Source organism: Branchiostoma lanceolatum, chromosome 11 (genome assembly GCF_035083965.1).
Source record: "Branchiostoma lanceolatum isolate klBraLanc5 chromosome 11, klBraLanc5.hap2, whole genome shotgun sequence".
Classification (NCBI taxonomy): domain Eukaryota; kingdom Metazoa; phylum Chordata; class Leptocardii; order Amphioxiformes; family Branchiostomatidae; genus Branchiostoma; species Branchiostoma lanceolatum.
In genome coordinates, this window is record NC_089732.1 from 18,831,783 (window position 1) to 18,857,814 (window position 26,032).

At 40.5% G+C, this 26,032-nt stretch overlaps 1 protein-coding gene across 5 annotated transcripts in view; it reads right to left on the reverse strand.

Moving 5' to 3' along the window:
* The window catches only part of LOC136445387 (atrial natriuretic peptide receptor 2-like), a 54,541-nt gene that overhangs the window by 7,362 nt on the left and 21,147 nt on the right, over positions 1-26,032 (reverse strand). For all 5 annotated transcript variants that reach the window (XM_066443368.1, XM_066443371.1, XM_066443366.1 and 2 more), the window contains 15 exons: positions 24,957-25,170; positions 21,879-22,024; positions 21,299-21,371; positions 21,038-21,182; positions 20,637-20,723; positions 17,897-18,040; positions 17,393-17,514; positions 15,301-15,442; positions 11,810-11,861; positions 11,598-11,702; positions 10,910-11,029; positions 9,208-9,301; positions 8,820-8,907; positions 7,371-7,510; positions 2,439-2,591 (listed from right to left, as the gene is read on the reverse strand). In XM_066443368.1, the coding sequence (XP_066299465.1) occupies positions 2,439-2,591; positions 7,371-7,510; positions 8,820-8,907; positions 9,208-9,301; positions 10,910-11,029; positions 11,598-11,702; positions 11,810-11,861; positions 15,301-15,442; positions 17,393-17,514; positions 17,897-18,040; positions 20,637-20,723; positions 21,038-21,182; positions 21,299-21,371; positions 21,879-22,024; positions 24,957-25,170 (1,825 nt within the window). The remainder of the gene's footprint in view (positions 1-2,438; positions 2,592-7,370; positions 7,511-8,819; positions 8,908-9,207; positions 9,302-10,909; positions 11,030-11,597; positions 11,703-11,809; positions 11,862-15,300; positions 15,443-17,392; positions 17,515-17,896; positions 18,041-20,636; positions 20,724-21,037; positions 21,183-21,298; positions 21,372-21,878; positions 22,025-24,956; positions 25,171-26,032) is intronic.

Genomic DNA, 26,032 nt, shown 5'->3' on the forward strand with positions numbered 1-26,032 from the left:
TGCAATCCATCCAGGCCTTCTTTAGTTATGCTGGTCTTCTACATACTTACATACGAGGGGTGATCAACAAGTCCTCTGCCTCGCCCAGAAATAAGGTGCACAACTCAAATATCAGGGAATAATTCTAAAGTACAAACTTAAGGCTTTTATGAATGTGTACCAAATTCAAATCATTGTGATCATTACTTTGCAGGCGACACCTAGTAATTGAGCTGCGACCTGAGGTGTGCGGGCCAACTAAAATGCTCCGCTGAAAGTCAGATACCTACTTTATTTTAGTTGAAATAAGAAGGCACTGTTCATCAAACATTTTGAATGTCTTTGAAGATTTCATGCCGATTCCTGGCATAAGGAGCTCGACCCACACAGCTCTGATCACAGTCCAACCTTGTTTTTCTCGCCACTTACCTACTAATTTTAAATGGGCGTCGATTGGGAAGTAATGACCACAATAATTTGAAATTTGGAGGATATTGCTGAAAGACGTCATACTATACATTTATACAGTCAAACCTGCCTAGGCGACCACCTCTTCAACGCGACCACCTGGCCATGGCGACCGTTTTTTCCCCGTCCCGAAAATTTTCCCCATAGGCACAAGCATTAAGTGGCCTGACCAAGGCGACCACCCGTCCAACGCGACCGCCACGAATTGGGACCGCACAGAGCACAATCCCTGCCCATGGCGACCGTTTGCCAGCGTGTGGTGATATCGGATTTTGCTGTCGGATTTCGTGGAAATGTTTTTAAGACCTTGACGGACAAAAATATATTGAATAGCATCGATTCCTCCAAGTGTTTTAACAAAACGTTCCCACTATAAACATTATAAATACAAAGGTTCGTGAATACTTTAATATCGATGTTGTTGTGCCCATCGCAATCTTATAGTTTACCGCAAGCTTGGTTCGGTTGGGAACTCAATTTTCAAAACGATTACGTAGTGCATGGCGTCAAAAAGTCAGATTTCACAGAATTACTATCCATTTCTTGTATTTTCAACAAAAATGTGTCTCTGTCTTACTAAATTCCGCCGGAAAATGACTTCGCGGAGGGCAAAACGTCGGTGGAAACATGTTGTTCCTTGGTCCGCGACGCTACCATGGTTTCAGCGCAGCATAACGCTGACCTTTCTAAAACACGACGCTTCTGTGTATGAACATTTAGAATACTCTCGTTATTGATGAAAATTGATATTTTTATTTTCTTTTTATTTCTATGACTTTATTGGGCGCTGCTTGCTTGTAATCCCTGACGCTGTGCGTTCTGCTCCACTGTTTCCTTTCCATGTGGTCGGGAACTCGGCGGCAGTATCACAACTTTCCGTTCAAGTTCATCCTTCAGTTGTCAGATCGAGAACTTTTTGCCCCTTTTATCCAGCGGTTGGCGCCCAAAAGAAGGCTGGAATCAGCAGGTGTTTTCTAGGGATTTGTCTTAGGCCTTAAAACCTAGATTTTAAGTGCGTGTGTGTACTCAAACGTAACATGTGAATACAGGAGGGCGCTGTGAGATCATAGAGGCATTGTTTTGTAGTCAAAAGTATGACGAAAATTTGTACACGATGTAGTAACGATAACAGAAATTGTAATTTCTGTAGGATCTTTGTGTCTATGAGAATTGAACCTGGTGGGGGTCATGCTGTCTACGTAGTACACTGTATATTTTGAACACCTCGACCTGGAAACATGTTATGAGTGGAATCCTCTTCATGGCGACCACCTGTCCATCGCGACCGTTTTTGCTCGGTCCCCCGGGTGGTCGCCTTGGGCAGGTTTGACTGTATAATCATGCCCCGAAATGTGAGTTGCACACCTTATTTCTGGGTGAGGCCGAGGACTTATTGATCACCCCTGGTACATACATAGATAATTTATATATATACATTACACACATACACAAACGCTACCCAAAACATAACCTTCTAGGCGAAGGTAAACTAGGCGAAGATAAACAAGAGACAGTGCACCGTGAACCGGTCAGTATTGCCCTGATGAAGATGACATGTACAGACAGTCATCGAAACGTCGGCTCTTGTAAAATACATGGTGAACCTTCAGTTATTCAGTCATTCACCAACCTGATAAAATTATTCACGGTATGACATTGTTAGAATTGGACTGACTGTTTTGATGACAGAAGGTGATTGGCTGTCGCACATTGCTCCCTTGTAAAAGTACTTGTCCTTTTGCTTGAAAATAGCAAAATTTTGCAACATTCAATATGTGGATTCATGTTGACCAATATGACCTATCATGTTGACAAATACGACAAATTTGACTACATTTGGCAAAAAAAAGCCAAAGCAAAACACAGATATATAGTGGTTAATAATAACCAACAATAATAACCAACAATAATAACCAACAATAATAACCAACAATAATAAGTGCTTCATTCCCTCAAAATAGTTGGTACCTGATTCTTCCCAAAACACACACCTGAATGCATTCCGGCTCTGATTCTGATTCGTTCCTCTCCACGATGTGGGACACGGAATGTTTCACATGCTGCCACCAGGTCCACTGCCATACTTGCAATCTCGCTTGCGTGCCTGTCACCATTTTCCCTGGGAACTCCTGATACCACCATATCTGAAAATACGTACATGCACAGTGAACCTGGAAATGTTTTAGATATTTTCTCTCTCAGCACTATTTGTACCTAACCAAAAGTCAAACAGAAGCAATAACCAAAACTAGAAAGGTCTCATTTGCAAGAAAGTACAACATATTTCACTCCATCTCCCCTCCATGCAAAAATTGACTGTTCCAAAATCACCCCTGTGCAAAGAAAGAACACTCCAAAATACCCTCTGCCCAAAAGTGAACAACCGGTATTGCAAAGTCCAAAATGGACATTTCCCAATCTGACCTCCTATGCAAGTGTGGACTCTTCCAGCAGCACCTCAATGTTGAATGGACCAGTCCAAAAACACTTCCACTTAAAAATGAACATTCGTTTAAATTTGAATTAAAAAAAATTCCCCATTCAAGAATGGACTCTTCCAGAGGCACCCAAGATAAATGGACGATTCTAAAAACAATTCCACTAAAACAAGAGTTTCACGACCTCATATCTCCATGAACAGCTCTATTCATGCAAATGACTTACACATTTGCATAATATATGCTTGGTCATAAACACCTTTATCTGACTTACACATGTTGCAATATTGACAGTCCTATAATTTTTCAATTAGATGAATTATGGTGTTTTTGCATTAATTATTCAAATTAGGAATTCATTTGCATAATTGGTATCTGTTGATGCGCCACATTCCATAAACTACATATGTTACATGTATTTGAGTCTGATAATGGAAAAACACGGCAAATATAAATTTTCCTCATTAGATTTGCAAATTAAGTCACAATTAGCATAATTTGCACTTCATTATGTATATCTCTGTCTAAGCTACCTGCATACTAAGTATCATATTGACAGTCCTATAATTTTTCAATTAGATGAATTATGGTGTTTTGCATTAATTATTCAAATTAGGAATTCATTTGCATAATTGGTATCTGTTGATGCGCCACATTCCATAAACTACATATGTTACATGTATTTGAGTCTGATAATGGAAAACACTGCAAATATAGATTTTCCTCATTAGCTATGCAAATTAAGTCCCAATTAGCATAATTTGCACTTCATTGTGTATATCTCTATCTAAGCTACCTGCATACTAAATATCACGGAAATCTGTTGTTCCTTTGTTCAGTTATTCTCCTTAGAAGATTTTCACAAAAACGCCCGTGCAGTTCCAGAGGAAGCTGCTAGGGGGCCCAAACCTACACCACTTCTTTATTACATCACAAGCTATCTGCCACCCAAAAATCAAGACCACAGCACATCCAGGTCAAAAGATAAAAAAATTGAAGTTCAGCTGCAGTACCAAGGTCACGTACCAGGGGGCCCAAAATCGACCTTGAAGTTCGGCTTCACTACACCAGCCCACATACCAAATATCATTGTAATCCATCAAGAGGCTCTGGAGTTATGCTGACTGGAGTGGTGCGGAAACACAAACAGACAAACAGACAAACAAACAGACAAACAGACACACCCAAAACTATATCTCCATTTTTCATGGAGATAAAAATGGACAACAGTGACTGTCCAAAATTGAATTCAAACTAGAAAGGCAACATCTGCGAGAGCAAATACAGCATACATGTATTTCTCCCATCTCCTTCCCCATACAAAAATTCCCTGTGCAAAAAAATGCCTAAAAGTGAACTTTTGCAAAGTCATTCCAGATTACCAAATTTTAGGTCATTTGGCCCCAAACTGACAGAGATTAATCGATTTGAAGATTCAACAGGAGAAAAATATGGTATGGACTGAAATATAACAAGTATTGCACATGAGAACATTCCTAACTAGAAAGGCAACATTTGCGAGCAAAATCATGTTTAGCCATACTCCTCGCCATGCAAAAAAATGGACTGTCCCAAATAACAATGGACCATTCTAAAATATTTCCACTAAAAAAATGGATCACCCCAGTCCAAAATTGAGTTTTAAAACAATTAGTCTCTCCATACAGGAATGGAGTCTTCCAGTAGCACCTCAACACAATATGGACCAGTCCAAAACCATATCCACATAAACAAATACACGACTGCTAACAAATGGACTTTTTCATAGTCACTCCAGCTCAAAATTGAAATAAATAATTAAAGAATCCTCCCCTTGCAAGAATGGGATATTCCGTGCCATCTCCATGTAAACTAGACCAGTCGAAAAATATCCGCTCAAAATTACACTCTTGCGCATAATCAACCCAGTTCAAAATTGAATTAAAAAAGATTAACCCCAGGAAAGACTGAAGTTTTCCATAGTATACATAATGATATATATGAGAATTTGACAGGAGAAGAAGGAAATTACCAAAAACAACATATTGCAGAAATGCAAGATAACTTAATTAACTCAATTGGCCAATCAGGTGGTCGCAAGGCTCAAAGCCAGGCCAGGTGCAATTGGGGTCACTGACCTTTAGGTCACAGCCAGGCCAGGTGCAATTGGGGTCACTGACCTTTACCCAATGTTCTCCTCAAAATACCCTGCAAAATCGTATTTTGAAGTAATGTTTGCCAAAAGTGCGAATGGGGTTCTCTGAATATTTGTTCAATGTACCCCCATAGCAAATTTCAGGTCATTTGGATGTATTTCCAGAGCACAGTAGGCCAAAATGTACGTTTTTGGTCAGAAAAACCTCAATAAAATCACTTTCAAGGTCAATATCGAAAAAACGAAAAAAAAAGGCCGGGGGTATTTGCCTACACTACCTTTGTACCAAATTTCAGGTAATTTAGTCAAAAAATGACAAAGAAGAATCGATTTGAAGATTTGACAGGAGAAGAAGAAACATGAGTAACAAGACTGGCAATGAAAACAGATACATTGCCATGGCGACGGTAGTTGTTGTTGTTGTGTTCATAATTTTACTGTATCCTGCTTATGGCACTGATAGGTGGGCTGATGAGTACCTGTTCTGTTGGGCAAATACAGACACATAATAATAATATCAGGTGTATTTGCAGCCAGTGCCACAGGCAGGTACCCAATGTGTAGGGTAATGAGGCTGTTTAAAGTGTTCGAGGCACCTCCTCGAGCACGGGACCCCCGTTTTACGTCCCTCCCGGAAGACGATTTCGTGGAAAGCTTCGTGAGGCTACAGCAATCCGGACGTCCTTGGTTGGTCCCCCATCAAAGCACTGTCCGGACCGCGCGTTGCTTAACTTCCGAGATCGAGGGATCGGGTGTATCCAACGCGCCACGCGGCCGTATACATACACAGACACCGACAACGACAACACAACTACATTCTATCATGCATAATCCAACCACCGGAATGAACATTATAGACATCATAGACAACTAAAAACAACACTCGGTGCTCACTGCTTGGGTTCCCACCACAACAATGACCATTCTACTCTGACAGGACTGCTGTTTACATTAATGCCACATTAGCCAAAATCTACAATTGTTACCAATTCTAACATCATACTTATCCGCTTACCAAAAGGCACAGCACGCGCAATGCAACAGCATCCTTTGAAAACTTATGGCTCATGCCCCAAAGACATCAGGAATTAAGGTGAATAGGCACGATGTACATGAATACGTAGTAGCTTAGGAATTCGTGTCCTTAATGGAGTGCCAGAGACTTCCTGCTGGCTAACATTCCAAACACCCCTGAGGACCTATGATCTAAAAATAGCTGCGCATGCATGGCACACATTCTATCATTCCTGGGATACCTCTGACCTAGATACTAATGGAATACCAGAAGGGGCACAGATGACCCACATTCCACCATTCCAAGACATGGGGGGCTAACATCCAAACATACCAGACTACCCAAGGGAATTAACCTGGATGACAGAAACCAGGTCCCGGGTAGTAGGTCCCGGGGACAAACATCCAAACATACCAGAGACATTATTTTAATGTGTACTGTACCCTGCTTAGGGCACTTATAGCTGGTGCTGTTCATACAGGATTTCCAACGAAAAGGGCTGATGATTACCTGTTCTGCCACAAATACAAACACACTCACAGACCTAAGGCCTCCCTGAAAATCAGTGCCAAGCCACTGAGGGAGCTACCCTAGTAAAGAATACAGAAATAGATAAATGGATCTGAGTGGTCATGTATACATAAGCCTGGCACATCTGGTCCACAGATGTGGCTGCCTGCTTCAGTGCTTTGTATGGACGTACTTCTAGCAGTGCTCCACAGATGAATAAGAACGAACTCAATTCAAGGCGCGGTGCTCCGTAGATGAATAAGAACGATCTCAATACAAGAAGCCGTGCTCCACAGATGAATAAGAACGATCTCAATTCAAGTCTTCTTACATATATAATTAGGTGTAGGGGAAGAAATTCCTTTCTGTCCCAGGACACAAACATACCAACATTCCTGTCCGCTATGAATACCTGTTGGCACAGGCAAATCTGCACCATGTGCATCGGACCTACAAATGCCTTTAAAATTCCAAGAATTCTCAAAATTGCACACAATACTACACCATTTCAGGCGACATACCGTATACCCCTGGACAAATGCCTGTACAATTTCTAGAATTCTTGCAATCTGCACACAATACTATATCATTTGGCTCGCCCCTGAGGAGTCGCCAAAAACAGTATGTTGAGCCATACTAGGTATGGCTAAACATAATAACTTTTTGATCGCTATTATATAATAACCCAAGATTTCCGACACAGTTGCACCTATAATCTAGACCAAAATACTGGTAACCTGGCTACCATGGGGTAAACATGATTTACTGTAACATCTGGAAGTTTACAGAACACAGATTTTAAGTCAATGTCATAAACAGGTCTTACATGCATCTCCAATTGTCTCTACTTTGTAAACATCATAGTTGTCTACGATCTCATCAAAGGTTGTGTAGAGCTTGTTGAGCAGAGTGACCACCTGGATTGGAGTGCTGGTGCTGGACAATGTTGTGAAGCCCACGATGTCACTGTGAGACAGAGACGGTGGTTTAAGGCCTTAGCATTCAGGTAAGGAAAGTTGAGAATAAATTGAAAAGACGATGCTAGAAATGATTGCAGGGGTTAAATAACTAAGTATCAGATTGCTCCCAACTCTTAACATTTCCTGATTTTTAACAGTTGAATAAGTCCCTCCATCTTAAGTTTGTAATTCCACTTTTCCCATTTCAACAATTGCTATCATTATTATCAATGTACATGTACTTTAGGTGATAAGTTATTACACATTAAGAACAAGCATGTTTACTGTTATTCATGTTAATTGATTTTATGATCACTGATTTTTTTTCTTCCTGCAGGAATCCCTGCAGATTCAGGAAACGATTTTTCATGCAGGGTGGAACACAAATTCCTACAGGAAGAATTATTCCTGCAGGAGAACATGATTTCCTGCAGGAATTCCTGCAGGAGGAAACATGCAGGGAATCAGGTTTCTCCTGCAGAAATGATTCTTCTTGCAGGTTTTCTGCGGGAAGAATTCTTCATGCAGGTTTTTCTGCAGGAAGAGTTGATTTCATGCAGGAGGGACCTTAACGAAATTTTACAAGGCTCATAAAGAAGCCATTGTGCAGATCTGCTCAGCACGCTGAAGGCAGACTTCAGGCACAGAGGACGAGGTCATCCTACAGCAGAAGAGAAACTCCTAGAGCTAAGGGAGCTCACAAAGATGCAAGATACTGTGGAATTATACAGAATTATTCCTGCAGAAAAATCAGCAGGAAGAATTATTCCTGCAGGAGAAACCTGATTCCCTGCATGTTTCTCCCTGCAGGAATTCCTGCAGGAGAAAGTGTTTTTTTTCTGCAGGAATTCCTGCTGGATTAATTCTACTTGCAGGAATTCCTGCAGAAGCTGCAGAGCATCCTCCAGGAATAAGAAATAAAAAATCAATTATTATAAAATTGATCAACATTATATACAACAGTAAATATGCTTGTTCATAATGTGTAACAACTTTTCACCAAAATACTTGTACATTGATAATATTAGCAATTGTTGAAAAGGGAAAAGTGGAACTACTAACTTAAGATGGAGGGTGTACTGTAGGCCAGTTTATGATTCTATACAAAAGTGAGATGCAGTTATACTATGTCAGCTATTATCATCATTATTGCAGTTTTTTTTATTTCAGTAAGTAGCACATTGTTACTGTTGAGATATGTGTCACTTAGCTTGTAGAATTGTGACAACTGTTATGGTTTGTGTCATTTTCAGATAGTGGTATTGATCTAATTTAAATAATGTTGTTGCACAATAACTCTGAGTGCTACCACTTACCTGAAGAAGATGGTGCATGCAGAAAACCCTGTTGCCTGCGCTGGTTTGCCCTGTCGAAGGTCATCAGCTACTGACTTCGGTAGCATGCCTGTGTGTGTGGGGGGGGGGGCAGACTTCATTATGCTGTAAAGAAGACACCTGACTAGTTGCTGAAATGTTGGCAGTTAAGAAAAGTCTGGTGGTGTTTACACAATTGCCTTCAACCAATCCATGCTGTAGCATATTTGTATCAGATTCAGGTGAAAGACCTTCATCTGCAGTCTACCGGTCCTGAGGTATGTTTGTCATAATTTCAAGTTGTGATCATTTATCATGGCAGGACCTTATAAAACACCACAGATGAACATATGAAGAGCGATAATGACTCCATATTGTGAGGAGTACTTACTGTAGAGCAGCCGATCTGTTTTTTGTTTCTCATGAAGGAGGTCTGCAGTTCGCTCCGCCACAAGCACTTCCAGGTGTTTGGAGTATTTCTCCATCTGTTCAAGTATTAATCATTAGTTCCATGTACATAGAGTCCATTCCAAGTCACCAACTGAAGATGGTTTTATAATCATATAATATTTGTAATGATTTTGAAACATTTCTGAGAAAAGAATATCTGACTGACAATAGCTCTAAATTTTTCTAAAAGATTGAATATGAAAATATGAATTTATTTGAATTCAATTAATAGATAGTTTAGAAATATTATGAAGTAACTGCACAAAAATCTTTGTATAGAATAATTTCTAAACATCTAAAAAAAAGTGTGTCTGTCGTTGCCCCAAAATATAATATTTCCCACGCATTCCACGCATTTTAAAAATCGCAATCCGCACTATGCAATATGCTGCTAGTTTTACTGTCACTACGCCTGATAGTATTTCTATGGCAAAACATGCTGTTGTTTACCAGCATATTTCTGCCGTTTTAGAGATTTTTGAATGTCAGTGTGGCGTCTTATTTTCCCCACAATAAAAACATTAACTTTGTAACGTCATAGCGAGATTTACCCATATGTTACGAGTGCTGCAATGATTTCACAAAGGCCGTCATAGTGGCGAGGAAATCAATGCTGCAAGGCCGAAAAATAGCAAATTACTAGCATAAATGCCATGGAAATATGGGCAGAAAAACCTTAACTTTCAATTTTAGAGGGATCACTGGTAAGCAAAGCCCCCATTTCTAAAGAATAGAAATAAACGTACCATCTAAAATAAGAACGTACCGGGCGGATATTGAGGGGAAAAAATTAATGTACCGGTACGTTTATTTGGGAGGTGAGAGTAAGACTTAGTGACGAGGGGCAGGTTTGTGAAGATGTTTGTGCAGTAGTGAATTCAGCACCAAGGACAGGTGATGTTATAAAGTCCACCAGAAATACATGGATGAAATGTGGAATAACAAATTGTCATAAACAAGATGTTGTAACTTATGTTTTATAGCACCAGTTCTCATATTTATTAGGAAAAAATATGCAGGAAAAAAAAAGAACTTTACGGTAGACAATAAAGCTCATCCTGGCATCACCATAATTGTATTGCACGGTAGCCAAACTTGTTGTTGAAAATTATCCATATTACTATTTCTATTCAAACAGATCCGTCATCAATGGAAAAAAAAATTGAAAAATTGAAAAAGACAAACACATGGATAAATAAAAGATTACTAAGTCACTTCAAAATTACCTACTTTACTAAGTAAGTAATTTTGAAGTGTTATGGATCCACTTTTGATCTGAAAGGCTTATGACAGTCATTGTACAATGTTGGCAAGAAGTTTCCTAATGTTGTAAAAGTTGAAAAAGTTGAATGATAGTACTGATTGATTGAAAAAATTATTTGAATGATAAAATGCACTCACATTTCATATTCAGGTCTTTAGATCATTTTGCCCGACCGAAACATTGTAAAATTGATAGTAAGACAGTAAGTGAAATTGTGGAGGTGTGGTCCAATTCCATGCTTGTTTTCAATTCGGGAAAATAGGAGCAGGAATTCTGAGATTCAACTGAATAAATTGGTGTGGCTTCACAACGGTTTGAAACCATGACAAAATGTACAGTAACAGTACACAGTGCATACTTAGTACTAGATGGTACCTACCAAGTTCATCATCTGGTCCACAGGGTTGATTTTTTCAGGATTGATGCGATGTAGAATCTTTTTGATCTGCTCAAATGTTGGCCGCTGTATAGGCTGCTCACCCCAGCAGCGTTGGATGAGCTGGGAGGTATGATAATCATGGTACTTAAGATAAATGCTTTCTCTGAGTTCAACCATTGTCCACAGAACAAACTTAAGGATGTTTATCAGCTTTGTCCTTTGTTAACCAATTGTACATATGAACACTGTTGTGTAAAGGAAGAAAAGTGTGCCCAGGGAAGCTAAGTTGACCCCAAACATTCTACTTGGGCCATAAATGCATTATGACCCATAGGGAACCCACATTTCCATCATTAATAAACGACAAAATGCAAAATGCGTGAAATCTAGCTTATTTGCATATTATTTTCTCGGACCCCATTTTTCAATATGCAAATAAGCCAGTCGTAGAACGCTAAGAGTTACTCGAATGGACCGTTGCGGTCGGAGATCGGGCATCACACCACAAGTGAACAAACTTCAGAAGGCTGCACGTTTGATCGCTGTGAAAACATGCTATGAGTCATAAGTGGTAAGTTCATTAGCACAGATTCTCAAGTAACGGGAAGGGGTTGATGGATCAAGTTCTTTCACTGACATTACATTATCAAAACTAGCAATTGTGAGGCTGATATGAGACGAATAGAACCTCTATGTAATCGTGAGGCCGAGGGCAGTCATTCTCCGATTGTGTCTTGTTGCAGAGTTCTGGCAGGCTGGGACGCCACGTTGGATCAAGACACTCCACATCATCCTGTGATATGTTGAAGAAAAAATGAGTTGCTTTTTTTTCTCAAAAATGTCATTTTTCTAAAAGAGACATCAGGAAATGTTGTTAACTGATGAATGATTTTTACTCACTGGTAGTGATGGATCATTCCTGGAACCAATCTCTGCAAGTATGACAGCAAAGCTGAGGAAACAGTCAGGACAGGTCAGCTGTCTGGCAAAAGGTCCTCATGTAGAATTTAGTGTTTTCCAAAGATTCACTGTCTCCATATCGACACAATGTACATGGCAGTCTTGTTTGATTATTGGCAATAAATATATTCCATTCCGTGGATCCTATACCGCATGTTTGGTAGGGATTCCCAGGGAAATATAATTTTTTATTGTTTTGGGTTGGTGTGTGCTTGTGATGGATTTGAATGCATAGGCACATCATTAACAGAAAGTTGGGTCAGATATCCCAAAAGGTCAGATGCCAGGTTCGTAGAACTACTCATAAATCAAATATGACAGAGGGTTGACTTTCCATAAACTTGCTTTTATGGAAACATTAGGGAAATCCAGCCAGGTGTTTGCTCTCATTGAGTTGTGCTCTTCTGAAACAAGACCATGCAGCGGTACCTGTATACATCAGTAGGGCCAGTATAACGGAGGTCGGTACCTGTATACATCAGTAGGGCCAGTATAACGGAGGTCGGTACCTGTATACATCAGTAGGGCCAGTATAACGGAGGTCGGTACCTGTATACATCAGTAGGGCCAGTATAACGGAGGTCGGTACCTGTATACATCAGTAGGGCCAGTATAACGGAGGTCGGTACCTGTATACATCAGTAGGGCCAGTATAACGGAGGTCGGTACCTGTATACATCAGTAGGGCCAGTATAACGGAGGTCGGTACCTGTATACATCAGTAGGGCCAGTATAACGGAGGTCGGTACCTGTATACATCAGTAGGGCCAGTATAACGGAGGTCGGTACCTGTATACATCAGTAGGGCCAGTATAACGGAGGTCGGTACCTGTATACATCAGTAGGGCCAGTATAACGGAGGTCGGTACCTGTATACATCAGTAGGGCCAGTATAACGGAGGTCGGTACCTGTATACATCAGTAGGGCCAGTATATAACGGAGGTCGGTACCTGTATACATCAGTAGGGCCAGTATAACGGAGGTCGGTACCTGTATACATCAGTAGAGCCAGTATAACGGAGGTCGGTACCTGTATACGTCAGTAGGGCCAGTATAACGGAGGTCGGTACCTGTATACATCAGTAGGGCCAGTATAACGGAGGTCGGTACCTGTATACATCAGTAGGGCTAGTATAACGGAGGTCGGTACCTGTATACATCAGTAGGGCCAGTATAACGGAGGTCGGTACCTGTATACATCAGTAGGGCCAGTATAACGGAGGTCGGTACCTGTATACATCAGTAGAGCCAGTATAACGGAGGTCGGTACTTGTATACATCAGTAGGGCCAGTATAACGGAGGTCGGTACCTGTATACATCAGTAGGGCCAGTATAACGGAGGTCGGTACCTGTATACATCAGTAGGGCCAGTATAACGGAGGTCGGTACCTGTATACATCAGTAGGGCCAGTATAACGGAGGTCGGTACCTGTATACATCAGTAGGGCCAGTATAACGGAGGTCGGTACCTGTATACATCAGTAGGGCCAGTATAACGGAGGTCGGTACCTGTATACATCAGTAGGGCCAGTATAACGGAGGTCGGTACCTGTATACATCAGTAGGGCCAGTATAACGGAGGTCGGTACCTGTATACATCAGTAGGGCCAGTATAACGGAGGTCGGTACCTGTATACATCAGTAGGGCTAGTATAACGGAGGTCGGTACCTGTATACATCAGTAGGGCCAGTATAACGGAGGTCGGTACCTGTATACATCAGTAGGGCCAGTATAACGGAGGTCGGTACCTGTATACATCAGTAGGGCCAGTATAACGGAGGTCGGTACCTGTATACATCAGTAGGGCCAGTATAACGGAGGTCGGTACCTGTATACATCAGTAGGGCCAGTATAACGGAGGTCGGTACCTGTATACATCAGTAGGGCCAGTATAACGGAGGTCGGTACCTGTATACATCAGTAGGGCCAGTATAACGGAGGTCGGTACCTGTATACATCAGTAGGGCCAGTATAACGGAGGTCGGTACCTGTATACATCAGTAGGGTCAGTATAACGGAGGTCGGTACCTGTATACATCAGTAGGGCTAGTATAACGGAGGTCGGTACCTGTATACATCAGTAGGGCCAGTATAACGGAGGTCGGTACCTGTATACATCAGTAGGGCCAGTATAACGGAGGTCGGTACCTGTATACATCAGTAGAGCCAGTATAACGGAGGTCGGTACCTGTATACATCAGTAGGGCTAGTATAACGGAGGTCGGTACCTGTATACATCAGTAGGGCCAGTATAACGGAGGTCGGTACCTGTATACATCAGTAGGGCCAGTATAACGGAGGTCGGTACCTGTATACATCAGTAGGGCCAGTATAACGGAGGTCGGTACCTGTATACATCAGTAGGGCCAGTATAACGGAGGTCGGTACCTGTATACATCAGTAGGGCCAGTATAACGGAGGTCGGTACCTGTATACATCAGTAGGGCCAGTATAACGGAGGTCGGTACCTGTATACATCAGTAGGGCCAGTATAACGGAGGTCGGTACCTGTATACATCAGTAGGGTCAGTATAACGGAGGTCGGTACCTGTATACATCAGTAGGGCTAGTATAACGGAGGTCGGTACCTGTATACATCAGTAGGGTCAGTATAACGGAGGTCGGTACCTGTATACATCAGTAGGGCCAGTATAACGGAGGTCGGTACCTGTATACATCAGTAGGGTCAGTATAACGGAGGTCGGTACCTGTATACATCAGTAGGGCCAGTATAACGGAGGTCGGTACCTGTATACATCAGTAGGGTCAGTATAACGGAGGTCGGTACCTGTATACATCAGTAGGGCTAGTATAACGGAGGTCGGTACCTGTATACATCAGTAGGGCCAGTATAACGGAGGTCGGTACCTGTATACATCAGTAGGGCCAGTATAACGGAGGTCGGTACCTGTATACATCAGTAGGGCCAGTATAACGGAGGTCGGTACCTGTATACATCAGTAGGGCCAGTATAACGGAGGTCGGTACCTGTATACATCAGTAGGGCCAGTATAACGGAGGTCGGTACCTGTATACATCAGTAGGGCCAGTATAACGGAGGTCAGTACCTGTATACATCAGTAGGGTCAGTATAACGGAGGTCGGTACCTGTATACATCAGTAGGGCTAGTATAACGGAGGTCGGTACCTGTATACATCAGTAGGGCTAGTATAACGGAGGTCGGTACCTGTATACATCAGTAGGGCTAGTATAACGGAGGTCGGTACCTGTATACATCAGTAGGGCCAGTATAACGGAGGTCGGTACCTGTATACATCAGTAGGGCCAGTATAACGGAGGTCGGTACCTGTATACATCAGTAGGGCCAGTATAACGGAGGTCGGTACCTGTATACATCAGTAGAGCCAGTATAGCGGAGGTCGGTACCTGTATACATCAGTAGAGCCAGTATAACGGAGGTCGGTACCTGTATACATCAGTAGGGCCAGTATAGCGGAGGTCGGGACAGTGGTGGACCTCAGGCGGGAAATACACTCGTGCCAGCTGTTGTCGGTAGGTGTCCTCATAAGTCACAACATCTTCCTTCCTGAAGATCTGCAGTCCATAGTCTGGCAATTCATGACAAAGTTCATTTACTTTAACTTAATATCACTTTTCAACCATTCAAGCTTCCATAAAAGCATTATGACCCATAGGGAACCCACATTTCCATCATTAATAAAAGACAAAATGCAAAATGCGTGAAATCTAGCTTATTTGCATATTATTTTCTCGGACCCTATTTTTCAATATGCAAATAAGCCAGTCGTAGAACGGACCATAAGAGTTACTCGAATGGACCGTTGCGGTCGGAGATCGGGCATCACACCACAAGTGAACAAACTTTAAGGGGGACTCAACTGCTGAAACAGGTGTTGTGTGTCTTTGGATAGTATTTTTCTGAATCAAAAAAAGGAATTGTATTATTTTGCAATTGGACATTGAGTTTTGACTAGCCAGCAGTTGCATCATACAGCAACAATATTCTGATAACCCCTTGGTACTACTCTGCAAGTAGTACTACATTGTTTAACTCCCTATTCTAATCAGGTTGATCTTAAAAGAAAATCTTGGGCGACCTTCAAAATCATTTTTGCAGCGTGCTAGAGGAAACTTGTGCAAATGTATCAATTTGTAGCTCTAGTAATTCATTCCACCCTTAAGATTAAACACCTGCGCCCAGGGGTGATCTTGAAAATAAAGTTTTCTGTGTGCAAATATTTGCTTATCAATGTACAGCCTCAGCAACTTAATTCTAATCTTACTTTGGCCCAAAAGATCTGGATCTTTAGCAATTACCTAGTTGGAACCCATTCTGAGAAGGGTCGGTATGGTGAGCAATTACTTCCAAAAAATATCCCTTGCTTCTATAGTTGAGTTCCCCTTATCAAAATCAACACATTGTCTTGAAAGGTGTGTACTACTAGGTGTGTGGACAGGATTTTGTGCATAGAATGAGTCACAAAGATATCAAATTGAATCAATTTTCAGCACATTGTGTATGAGATTGGGTATGGACAGGACACAAGAGGAGTGAAATGTATCAAATGGAAATCCCCTGGCAAAGGGCACTTGGAAGGCTGAGATTGAGATGGACAGATGAAAAAAAAGATTCCCGGCAAGAATACGGCCTGGAGATCCCTAATCAATGCTCTCAACTGACAGACTTGAGGCAATGACCTGTTCCTGTCGAACATCATAATATTATCGAACATGATTTCTTTATTTTGAACACCTCCGTCAAAAACAGCGCTTGTTGGACTGGAATGACATGTGTTAAGGCTGCGCATATCTGCGACAGAATTTGCAATGTATTGGCTGCATACATGTTCAGGACGAAAAAGACAAACAAAATGAAAAAGAAACAGCTAGAGCAGTCCAGGGGAGGGAGCTTGTACCACATGCCATGCCATCTACTACAAAGTCTGCTAGTGCAAAGTTCCGTCTCCTCCGTATTTGTGTGTGATACTGATTAACTTGCAAGTGAAAAGGGAAGTAAAAGAAGAGCATCTTTATTATATTTGATTACTTAAGATCATGCAGCTGTTATGCATGCAGCCAGCATAGTGGGAAATCTTCCACAGATATACGTACCCTGTTTTACATGTGCATCGGCTGCTTGTAAGCAACTTGACACTCCTGTCTACCAACATGCTATGCGTCCCGCTTCCGCATTGACTGAGAACACTACGCTCTCTCCTCAAACACAACTCTACTCTGCAGATAAAGCCGTCAACAAAGCTTTTTTCTTTGGCTCACTCTGAAAAGATTTCAGAGCCAAAAAATCTAAACAGAAGTCAGTCTGCATTATTGACAGCCAAGTGGTGGCAGCCATTTTTGTCCTTCAAGCGCTGTTTTTTATGGATGTGTTTGAAAGAGAACAGGAGGCAGGGCTTAATATATGAGGATTTGAGGTTAATCAACAAAATTAATCTTTGCCTTTACTTGGTTTTTGTGAATAACCAATTAAACTATAGAGAGAGAACTGTATGACAATATGTTTTTGGAAAGGAACATACCTGAAATCTTCACCACCCATCGGTCATCAATGATGCAGTTGGACGACTTTAGGCGGCCATGGAAAATCTTCTTATCATGCAGATAGGCCATTGCACGGGCAACGTCTGTGGCAAAGGAGAACCTTTGGAAGAAAACGATAGTCAAAGCTGTTTGTTTGAATAGGGACAAATGGGCCCATGACAACGAGGGGAACTATCTGGGGATCAGTACGATTCAGCATTTTACCAGTTAAGCGCATGGCTAATGAGCCCAACTTGGTCCAACACCCGGCTCAACTCAGGGCAGCACCCTGGTTGTCTAACAGGGTTAGGGTTGGGGTAATTTGAGCTTAAGTGTAAGGGTGCCTGGCCAAGTTGACCACAGTGATTGTCTGATTAGCCAATATGCGAGCCGTGTTGGTAAACTGCCGAAGCGCCAGACATCGAACTATCATGCTACTCAATACCACAAATCTGAAAGAACTTCACGTTAGTTTTGTTCATGGTGACAAAAACATTTCTCACCTGAAACCCCAGTTAAGTGGAATGTCATCATTCAGCAAGACATCATTCAGGCTTCCTTTTGGGCAGTACTCAGTGATGATAGCAACACTTGGCACTTCAATGGATCCACCAATGAACTTACAGAGGTTTGGATGGTCAAGACCCCTGCAAAAGAGGACATGTAGTGTAGCTGTTAGAGCGAGAGCTTTAGGCTTGTTTGGAACTGCAGTAGGCCTTTTTGTTGGAAATTTTGGAGGATAATTCAAGCAGGGGTTGATGGATCATCCTACCTTACATGATTGTTAACAGAATGAAATGTGCTTTATGCAACTCAGGAAATTATATAATTCTAATGCAATGCAATGTACTGTAGATATGTCCCAAATTTTATCTCCTATGCAAGAATGGACTACTCCATAAACAAGTTCCAAATTGAATTTGACAAGACTAGTCCCTCCATGCAGGTATGGACTCTTTCAGAAGCATTCCCATGTAGAATGGACCAGTCCGAAACCACATCCACTGAAGAAAATGGACTTTTGCATAATCACCTAAGTCCAAAATTGAATTTAAAAAAATGTGTTACCCCTATGCAAGAATGGACTTTTCCAGCGGCACCTCGATGAAAAATAGGCCAGTCCGAAAATATCCCCCTTTCCAAAATTGAATTTAAAAAATGTGACATCCCCATGTTTGAATGGACTCTTCAAGAGTATACATTTTTGGTTTGTAAATAACGAAAATGCTGTTTCAAAATCATTCTAAAGGGCTGTATGCCAAACATTTCAATGAGGGCCTGAGTACATGCCCAAGGCAAACACATGCTGAATCTCACATCATCAGTTTGATGCAGCGACATAGGAACTGAAGATGTATATATTTGTTGTGGAAATAGCCAATAATTGAGAATGTTAATTCTGATGTAATGTATGCTAAAAGTGTGACCAAAGTCCTGCACGCACATGTCCTTGGCAGTCCCATACCACATTTGGTATAGATGCACCTAAGCCAGAAACGTAAGGTAAATTGATTAACCAAATTGGCCAATCATGCAGAGCCTCGCATTTTGAAATGTAGTGCTCCCATTGGCTGTCACTTTCAACACCATATATGGTATAATTTTTGGAAGGGACAGAAGTGGCAAGATATCGCCCCAAAAAGCCCCAAATAAATCATTTTGAAGCAATGAATGCCCCAAATAATACTGGAATCCTTTCAGTAAATATCCAAAATGAATGCACAATTCTACTAAATTTCAGGTCTGTTGGTTTTCATACCAGGGCACCAGAGGCTAAAATATACGTTTTTGGTCTGGAAATGGCCAAAAGAACTCAATCAAAATAATAAAAATTTTAAATTTTAAAATTATAAAAAAAAAGTCGTCTGGGGGTATGTGCCCACTCTACCTGTATACCAAATTTCAGCTCATTTGGCCCAGGGACAACCTACTATCACTTTGAAGATTTGACAAGAGAAGGAGAAAGAAACATGACCAAAAACAATATATTTTGCCCATACTGAAGTACATATGTAAGGGCGAAATATAGTAAGGACCTGACTGGCAAAATCAAGAGTAACATTTATAATACATCATTCATAAACTTTAAGGTTAACATCATTTAGCTAAAGTATGATGTCGACATGGAACTCTAGTTGTAACAGTTACTGCAACTGTTACTGAAAATGCTGTGACAGCATTTTCAGTTGCATGGATTCTGAATGATTGATTACACTGTTGTGACAGTCCCTTCCAATACTGCAGCATGACCTCATGAGCAGCTCAAGGACACTGAAACAGGACTGAGAAAGACCTCAGTCTGAAACTGTGACAAGTTGGTACTTTCTTCACCTAGCATCCTAGGACATCTGTATCAGTCTCACACAAGAATCGTCACCCATGTAAGTGTCACTTCTTCTGCACTACCGCACTACCGTAATTAGCTTCCCACAGTTCAAGTCAACATCCCTCTGCATATTTATAGATTTGTTCATGTCAAGACTGAGCGCATGCTCTAGAAAAGCATGTCCACAGCAGCTAATTACAGTACTGTGTTTTCCTTACATTCGAATTTGTAACTCTGAATGAGGGCAGAAGTTGTCTCTGCCAATTTGAATGCTTTATTGTAGCTCTAGAAGGCACATTTGCCCCAAATCAAAACTCAAAGTTAAGTTCTTATCTTTAAGTAAATTTGTAGATGCTGCATGCTTCATCATCATCATTCGTCCGGAATTACTCCGGTGAGGTACAATCAATCAAGTCTTTCCAGTACGATCTGTCCTTCATGGCGGATATCAATGCAGAACCTGTGAGTCCAGTGTCTCTTTCAATCAATGTCAATTAAAGTTTTTCAAACAGTTCAGCTTCTTACGTGACTTGTGTAGATGTTGGCCATCGTTCTCAACATTAAAAGGATGTCATCTTCTACAAATCAAACTGGTGTTGCCTTATTCTATCCTGCAAAATATACATGTTTAGAGACCATTTTGTCCACCTCTCTAAAAGGTAGCAAGATGGAGATTGTACTACACAAATTTGTATGACTGTCTGTGACATGCTTTAGGTTTTGTAAATTACTTTAAATTAGCCCATTGGTATGTAACATTTATGTATCACTATAGATATACATAATTACATAAAGAAATATATATAATGCATGGAATGTCAGCAGAGGGAACAAAAGAGATACAATAACTATTCTTTAAATCAATTGTCCTACAAACTCTTCCAACTTTTAACAAATGAAGTGATGTAAGGTCCCACCTGACTTGTTGTACTTCCCTCCTGATGGTCTTGGTCAGTTGAAAGCATTGCTTTTGGACCTTCTTTATTGCCACTGTCCTGCCATCACTGTCAAGCATTAAATGTACATGTAGCTCATTGCCAATCATCATTGTCATGTGTTTATAGTTTTAAGACAACACAAAGGTTCCGGAAAAATTAAGATTCAATCCTTCAATTTTAACTTAGAAGTTAGACCATCTAGATTTTTTATCAATAGCAGTAATAAATAACTCTTTGATGCGATAAACATGAGCATAAATGAGCAGCCCAGAAAATTCTACAATAATTGAATACTTCCTAAATTATATAGCATTTGTTAACAATTAACTATATTTAATAAGCTTCTATTAAAGTGGTGTTCTGCTACAATTTTGCCTTACAAAATTCCTGTCTGTGCAAAGATCTGCTTGCGCTGAGTTCGGCTGTTGATGTTGTTTTGTGTGGACACCAGACTGGTGTTGATGGTGCTGCTGTTTCCAGTGTTCACACTCAGAATGCTGCCCATGAAACCACGAATCCCATGATCTGTTAACAAAATGTTGAAAGAAGCAATTATTTCAGCATGTCTTTCTTCCCAGTTGCTTACAAAACATATGTGAAATTGAGAGAGAAAAACTGTACATGTACAACATGTAACATACCTGGTTTGATATCACCGTAGTCGATGATCCAGCTCTCGTCCCAGAACATTTTCTGTTTCTGATATTGGAACCACTGAAATACAAAAGATGGTGAGGATAACAAAGTCAATCCCTATACTAACTCAACTTCTTTTTACATGAAGGCTAAAAGCTCTTTTGTTGATAGATATACTTCGTCATTATCATCACCGTTATCATCTTAATTATCTACTCACTATGTTCTGCATCCATGGAAATGTCAGGCACTTCTGAATCAGCTGTCATAGAGTCAGACATTATTGACCTCTTCTCATTGAAATGTCAAAACTCACAGGACTGTCCCAAAATAGTATCAACATCATCAGGACTGGTCTTTCCATGATGGAATGATAGCCCGTGTTGTTGTTACAATGTTATTAAATTTAAAATGAACATTTTTCTCTATCTCATGTGAAGCACAAAATCAATCAAACTGAAAAGAATGACCTCTCACTTCAGAATTTGCAACCTGTAGTTTACACGTCTGCTTTGCCAAATAATCATAACATCCTCAAGTATGTTCTACTGCCCACTGAACACTTAGTGACAGTTGGAGACTTACCGCTAGTGTGGCCATCAGCAAACAGAAGGCGAAGGTCACAGGGGCAGCGATGGCAGCCTTGATCTGGTCTGTCATGGGGCAGGGAAGGCAGTCTCGTGGACAGGTGTCACATGTCTCGTCATTATCACAGTTGCCGTCACCACAGGCTGGATCAAAACACAAGGCTTCACATTTTAGCATCATGCTGCCACCTATCATTGTCTCTTTAGGTCAGGCAAAATGAGCATGCTATGGTATATTGTGCAAAACAGATCTCAAATGAATAAAGAACCATAAATTGATCCTTAGTCTTTTCATTAATAGAAAGTAATGAAATAGGTTTGCATCCAGTGATACAACAGAATAAACTCCTCTAGCCATATCAAGATACCAGGAGGTGAGGCATGTCATCAGTATCAAAGTAGCTGATGGCAAAACTTCCTTGGTGTCATTTGTGGTGTTTAGGCATACCCCAATTATCCACTGTAATTTGAGGTTTGAAATTCAAATTAGTTTTAGAAACTTTAAGGTTTGATATAACCTAGCAATCCCCCACACCAACACTACAGTTTTGCATGTCAAAACATGACTGCACACCAAGCATGTGTGGTGGGACAAACATAGTGACTTTACCATTATTTGTCTGTAGACTAGTTTGGGTAATTTCTGTGTGAAGTTTTTCGATCTTATGATCGCCCTCAGGTAGACACCAGGAGAAACACTCAATTGACACGGGAACATTATACATGTAAGGCAACCCCTGTGTGCGCACTGGTCTTCTCTGCAAACATAACAATACCTGTCAGATAAAATGTAAAATAGCACTAATGATGACATTTCATGGTGATGATAATGCATGGTCTGTAAACTTTTCTCTGCCTTTTAAAGCTGTGAGACCATGCATTTATACTGATGCCTATTATGAACAACTGAGCTACAGTGACTCATTATCGTCCACTGCAGAGTCATTGTCCTTCCAGTGCTCTACCTGAAGAACATATATTCTAAAAAGATGCATGATAAACAAAGTAGTCTACAGGCAAATAAAAGTTACATGTGAGTCACCATGTTCATCCCACCGCTTGCTTGATGGGTTGAATAAAGAATGTTGTTTTCAACGACATGAAATTCATGTGATATGGGCATGCGATAAAAAATTGTTTTGACAGTCATGCAAAAATGTAGTGTTGGTGCAGGGATGTGGGGTTCTTGGGGTTATGTAAAACTTTCCCAAAAGTAAGAGTTTCAAACCACAAACCACCATAGGTAACTAGATAACAAAGAAAGGTTTGACATAAGCTTCGGTACTTTTAAAAGATACTGGCTATCATGCAGGTTGGTGCACATGAAATATGTCATACATCATGACACTTCCAGGTAAGCTATCTCTATTGTTTTGTGTGTGTCTGTGTGTGTGTGTGGCTGTGTGTGTATGTCTGTATGTTTGTGGTTCTGGATTTTTGTAGTCAGCATAACTCAAGAACCTCTTGATGAATTGGTGATGATGATATTTGGTATGTGGGAAGGTGTTGGAAAGACGAACGTCAAGGTTGATTTTGGACCCCTTGGTATGTGACCTTGCAATTGGTAACGTGTTACTGCCACAGAAATTCTGTTTTATTTTATCTTTTGACCTGGAAGTGCTATGGTCTTTTTGGCAGCAGATAGTTTGAGATGTAACGAAAAAGTGGGACCCCTAGCTGGAACTGCAGGGGCGTTTTTGTCAAATATTCCAAGGAGAATGACTGAACAAGGGAACAACGGATTTCCATGATATCTAGTATGCAGGTAGCTTAAACAGAGACTATATAATGAAGTACAAATTATGCAAATCCAGGGACTCTTCTGCACAAATCGCTTAAGATATGAGAAATGCACAACTGTGAAGCTTTAATTTTAGTTACAAGTATATATACATTTGAAGATTGAAGCTCATGTTACTTGTATTCAGTGTCATACACATCTTTACAAAAGGACTGTGCAATAACGTCGGGCAGTAACTTCTAGCGAGGTCCAATCATATGGCTGCTAGCAGGTCACCAAACGTCCAATGACGGCCGAGGTGTGCGTTGCTAACAGTCCCCTGGTCTTATGTAAATGTCATCAACTCAAACCAGCGCATTTTAGTTGTTGTTTCCACTTACTTCCAGGATTCATTCATCCATAGGCAACAACAAGTAAATCTTACACATGACATCCTCTGCAGACTCCACATTTAAAGCATGTGGGTCAAAAAAACAAGGTGGCCCAAAAAAAAGATACCTGCAATTTCAAATTTGAAGACCATAAAGCATGTAAAATTGAATCGAAAAAACATGGTATCACAACCAACAAGTACTTTATTCCTGTATTCAATAAAAAAGAATAAGAAACACTGGCGTCAACATTAAACGCATTAAAGACTGAGTGTTTGTAGGACTGAGTGATGAGTACTTGTAGGATTATATAACAAACTAATACAATACAACACTAATTCATACAAACCAGGGCACATCTCTACTCATGTCTTAATCAGCAAACTAGTAGCTTTGTTTAATTTCCCTGATCCCCTTACTGCAAAGGAAAAAGTGCTGTGCCTCTGATATCTCCCGTCTTTTATTTCAATCATTTGTATGCCAGATGGTTTTTCACCATTCCTACATGTACAGACGCCTATATATATAGGGCATCTTAAAAGTTTTTGCGATAGACCTGACAGAAAGTTATGACATATTTTCCCATTTTCGGTATGTGGACCATAGTGCCAGAGGGTAAAAAACCAATAAATATATATTCTTTTTAAATCAGACGAAAATCAATGCGTGCACTGATGTCATCCATAATCTTATGATGTACTTGCTGTGGCCTTACAAGCTAACAAACACACATACGCTCACACACATATGCACTCATTCACTCAGAAATGCACATACACATTCATGCACATATGCACACACACCCTCACACACTTTTTCACACATACAAAACAGTAGTCATGATTCATACATGCACTCACACATACACAAACACATAAACATACACACACTACTCTATTTAATTTCCATATTTCACACAATATTGATCAATGCAATATTAATGGTGTCTGTTGTGTTTACTTACATGTAGCTGCTACAACTTGAGTCTTTGCCTCCAGTGCAGCTTGCAATGTCCCCACTTTAATGTGTGCGATGAGAGAGTGCGACCCTGTTTTCCACAGCTGCATGTAGCTTGTCCAGTTCACCACATCTGCCTGGCCAGCCATGGCTATAGTGTGGGTGAAGATTTCTCCATCGTCAGGGATCCATGGTCCACAAATCTTCTCTGATCCTTCAAGCTGCAGGAGACATAATGCAAATCCAAAAATGTCTCCAGATGGGGTCATCAGAAAGATCTCACAGTTCAATATGTCCAAAGTTACTTGTAATCAGTGCTTGTAATATTGTAATATTGTACAGTAATAATGTCTATTATCATATAGCTAGATGACATTGACCAGAGTATAGCATAGTAAGAGTAGAGTAGAGTAGAGTAGAGTAGAGTAGAGTAGAGTAGAGTAGAGTAGAGTAGAGTAGAGTAGAGTAGAGTAGAGTAGAGTAGAGTAGAGTAGATTTTAAAAAGATTTGATATGCCAATATTGCAATGTTATGGAATATTTTATGTGGAAATTTTGATTTCAAAATGAAATCTGTAATTTTCTGTACAGAAAGGACAAATGTGAATTTTCAAATGCATTTCTCAAAAATTGAACAATAATTGTATTTACATGACATAGTATTAAGGGATCTATGCATCATACGGCAATTTTTTACTCTTAAATGGGTCGGTTTGGATAGGCTATATGATAATAATGTTAATGACCCTTTTATCCCTCGGTGATTATGGTGTCATAATGCCTGGTCATTTGTTATAACCGGATTTATCTACATCTTCCGGCAGGTCATTAACCCTTAATTGTAGCATTTCCAAATGAATTATGTAAATGAGACCCTGATTTACATGATTCTAGGTCTAATAATGTTCACCTTTACTTAACTTCCAAATACCACAAGAATTAAATTCCCGTGCCCGCGCCAACTTTGACATCGTATAACTGCCAAACGACGTATGGTAGGACACTCAAACTTGGTGACCTTTCTTAAAATTTAGTTGGCAACAATATTATGACTAAAGTATTAAGTTTATCATTTTTCGTGTTG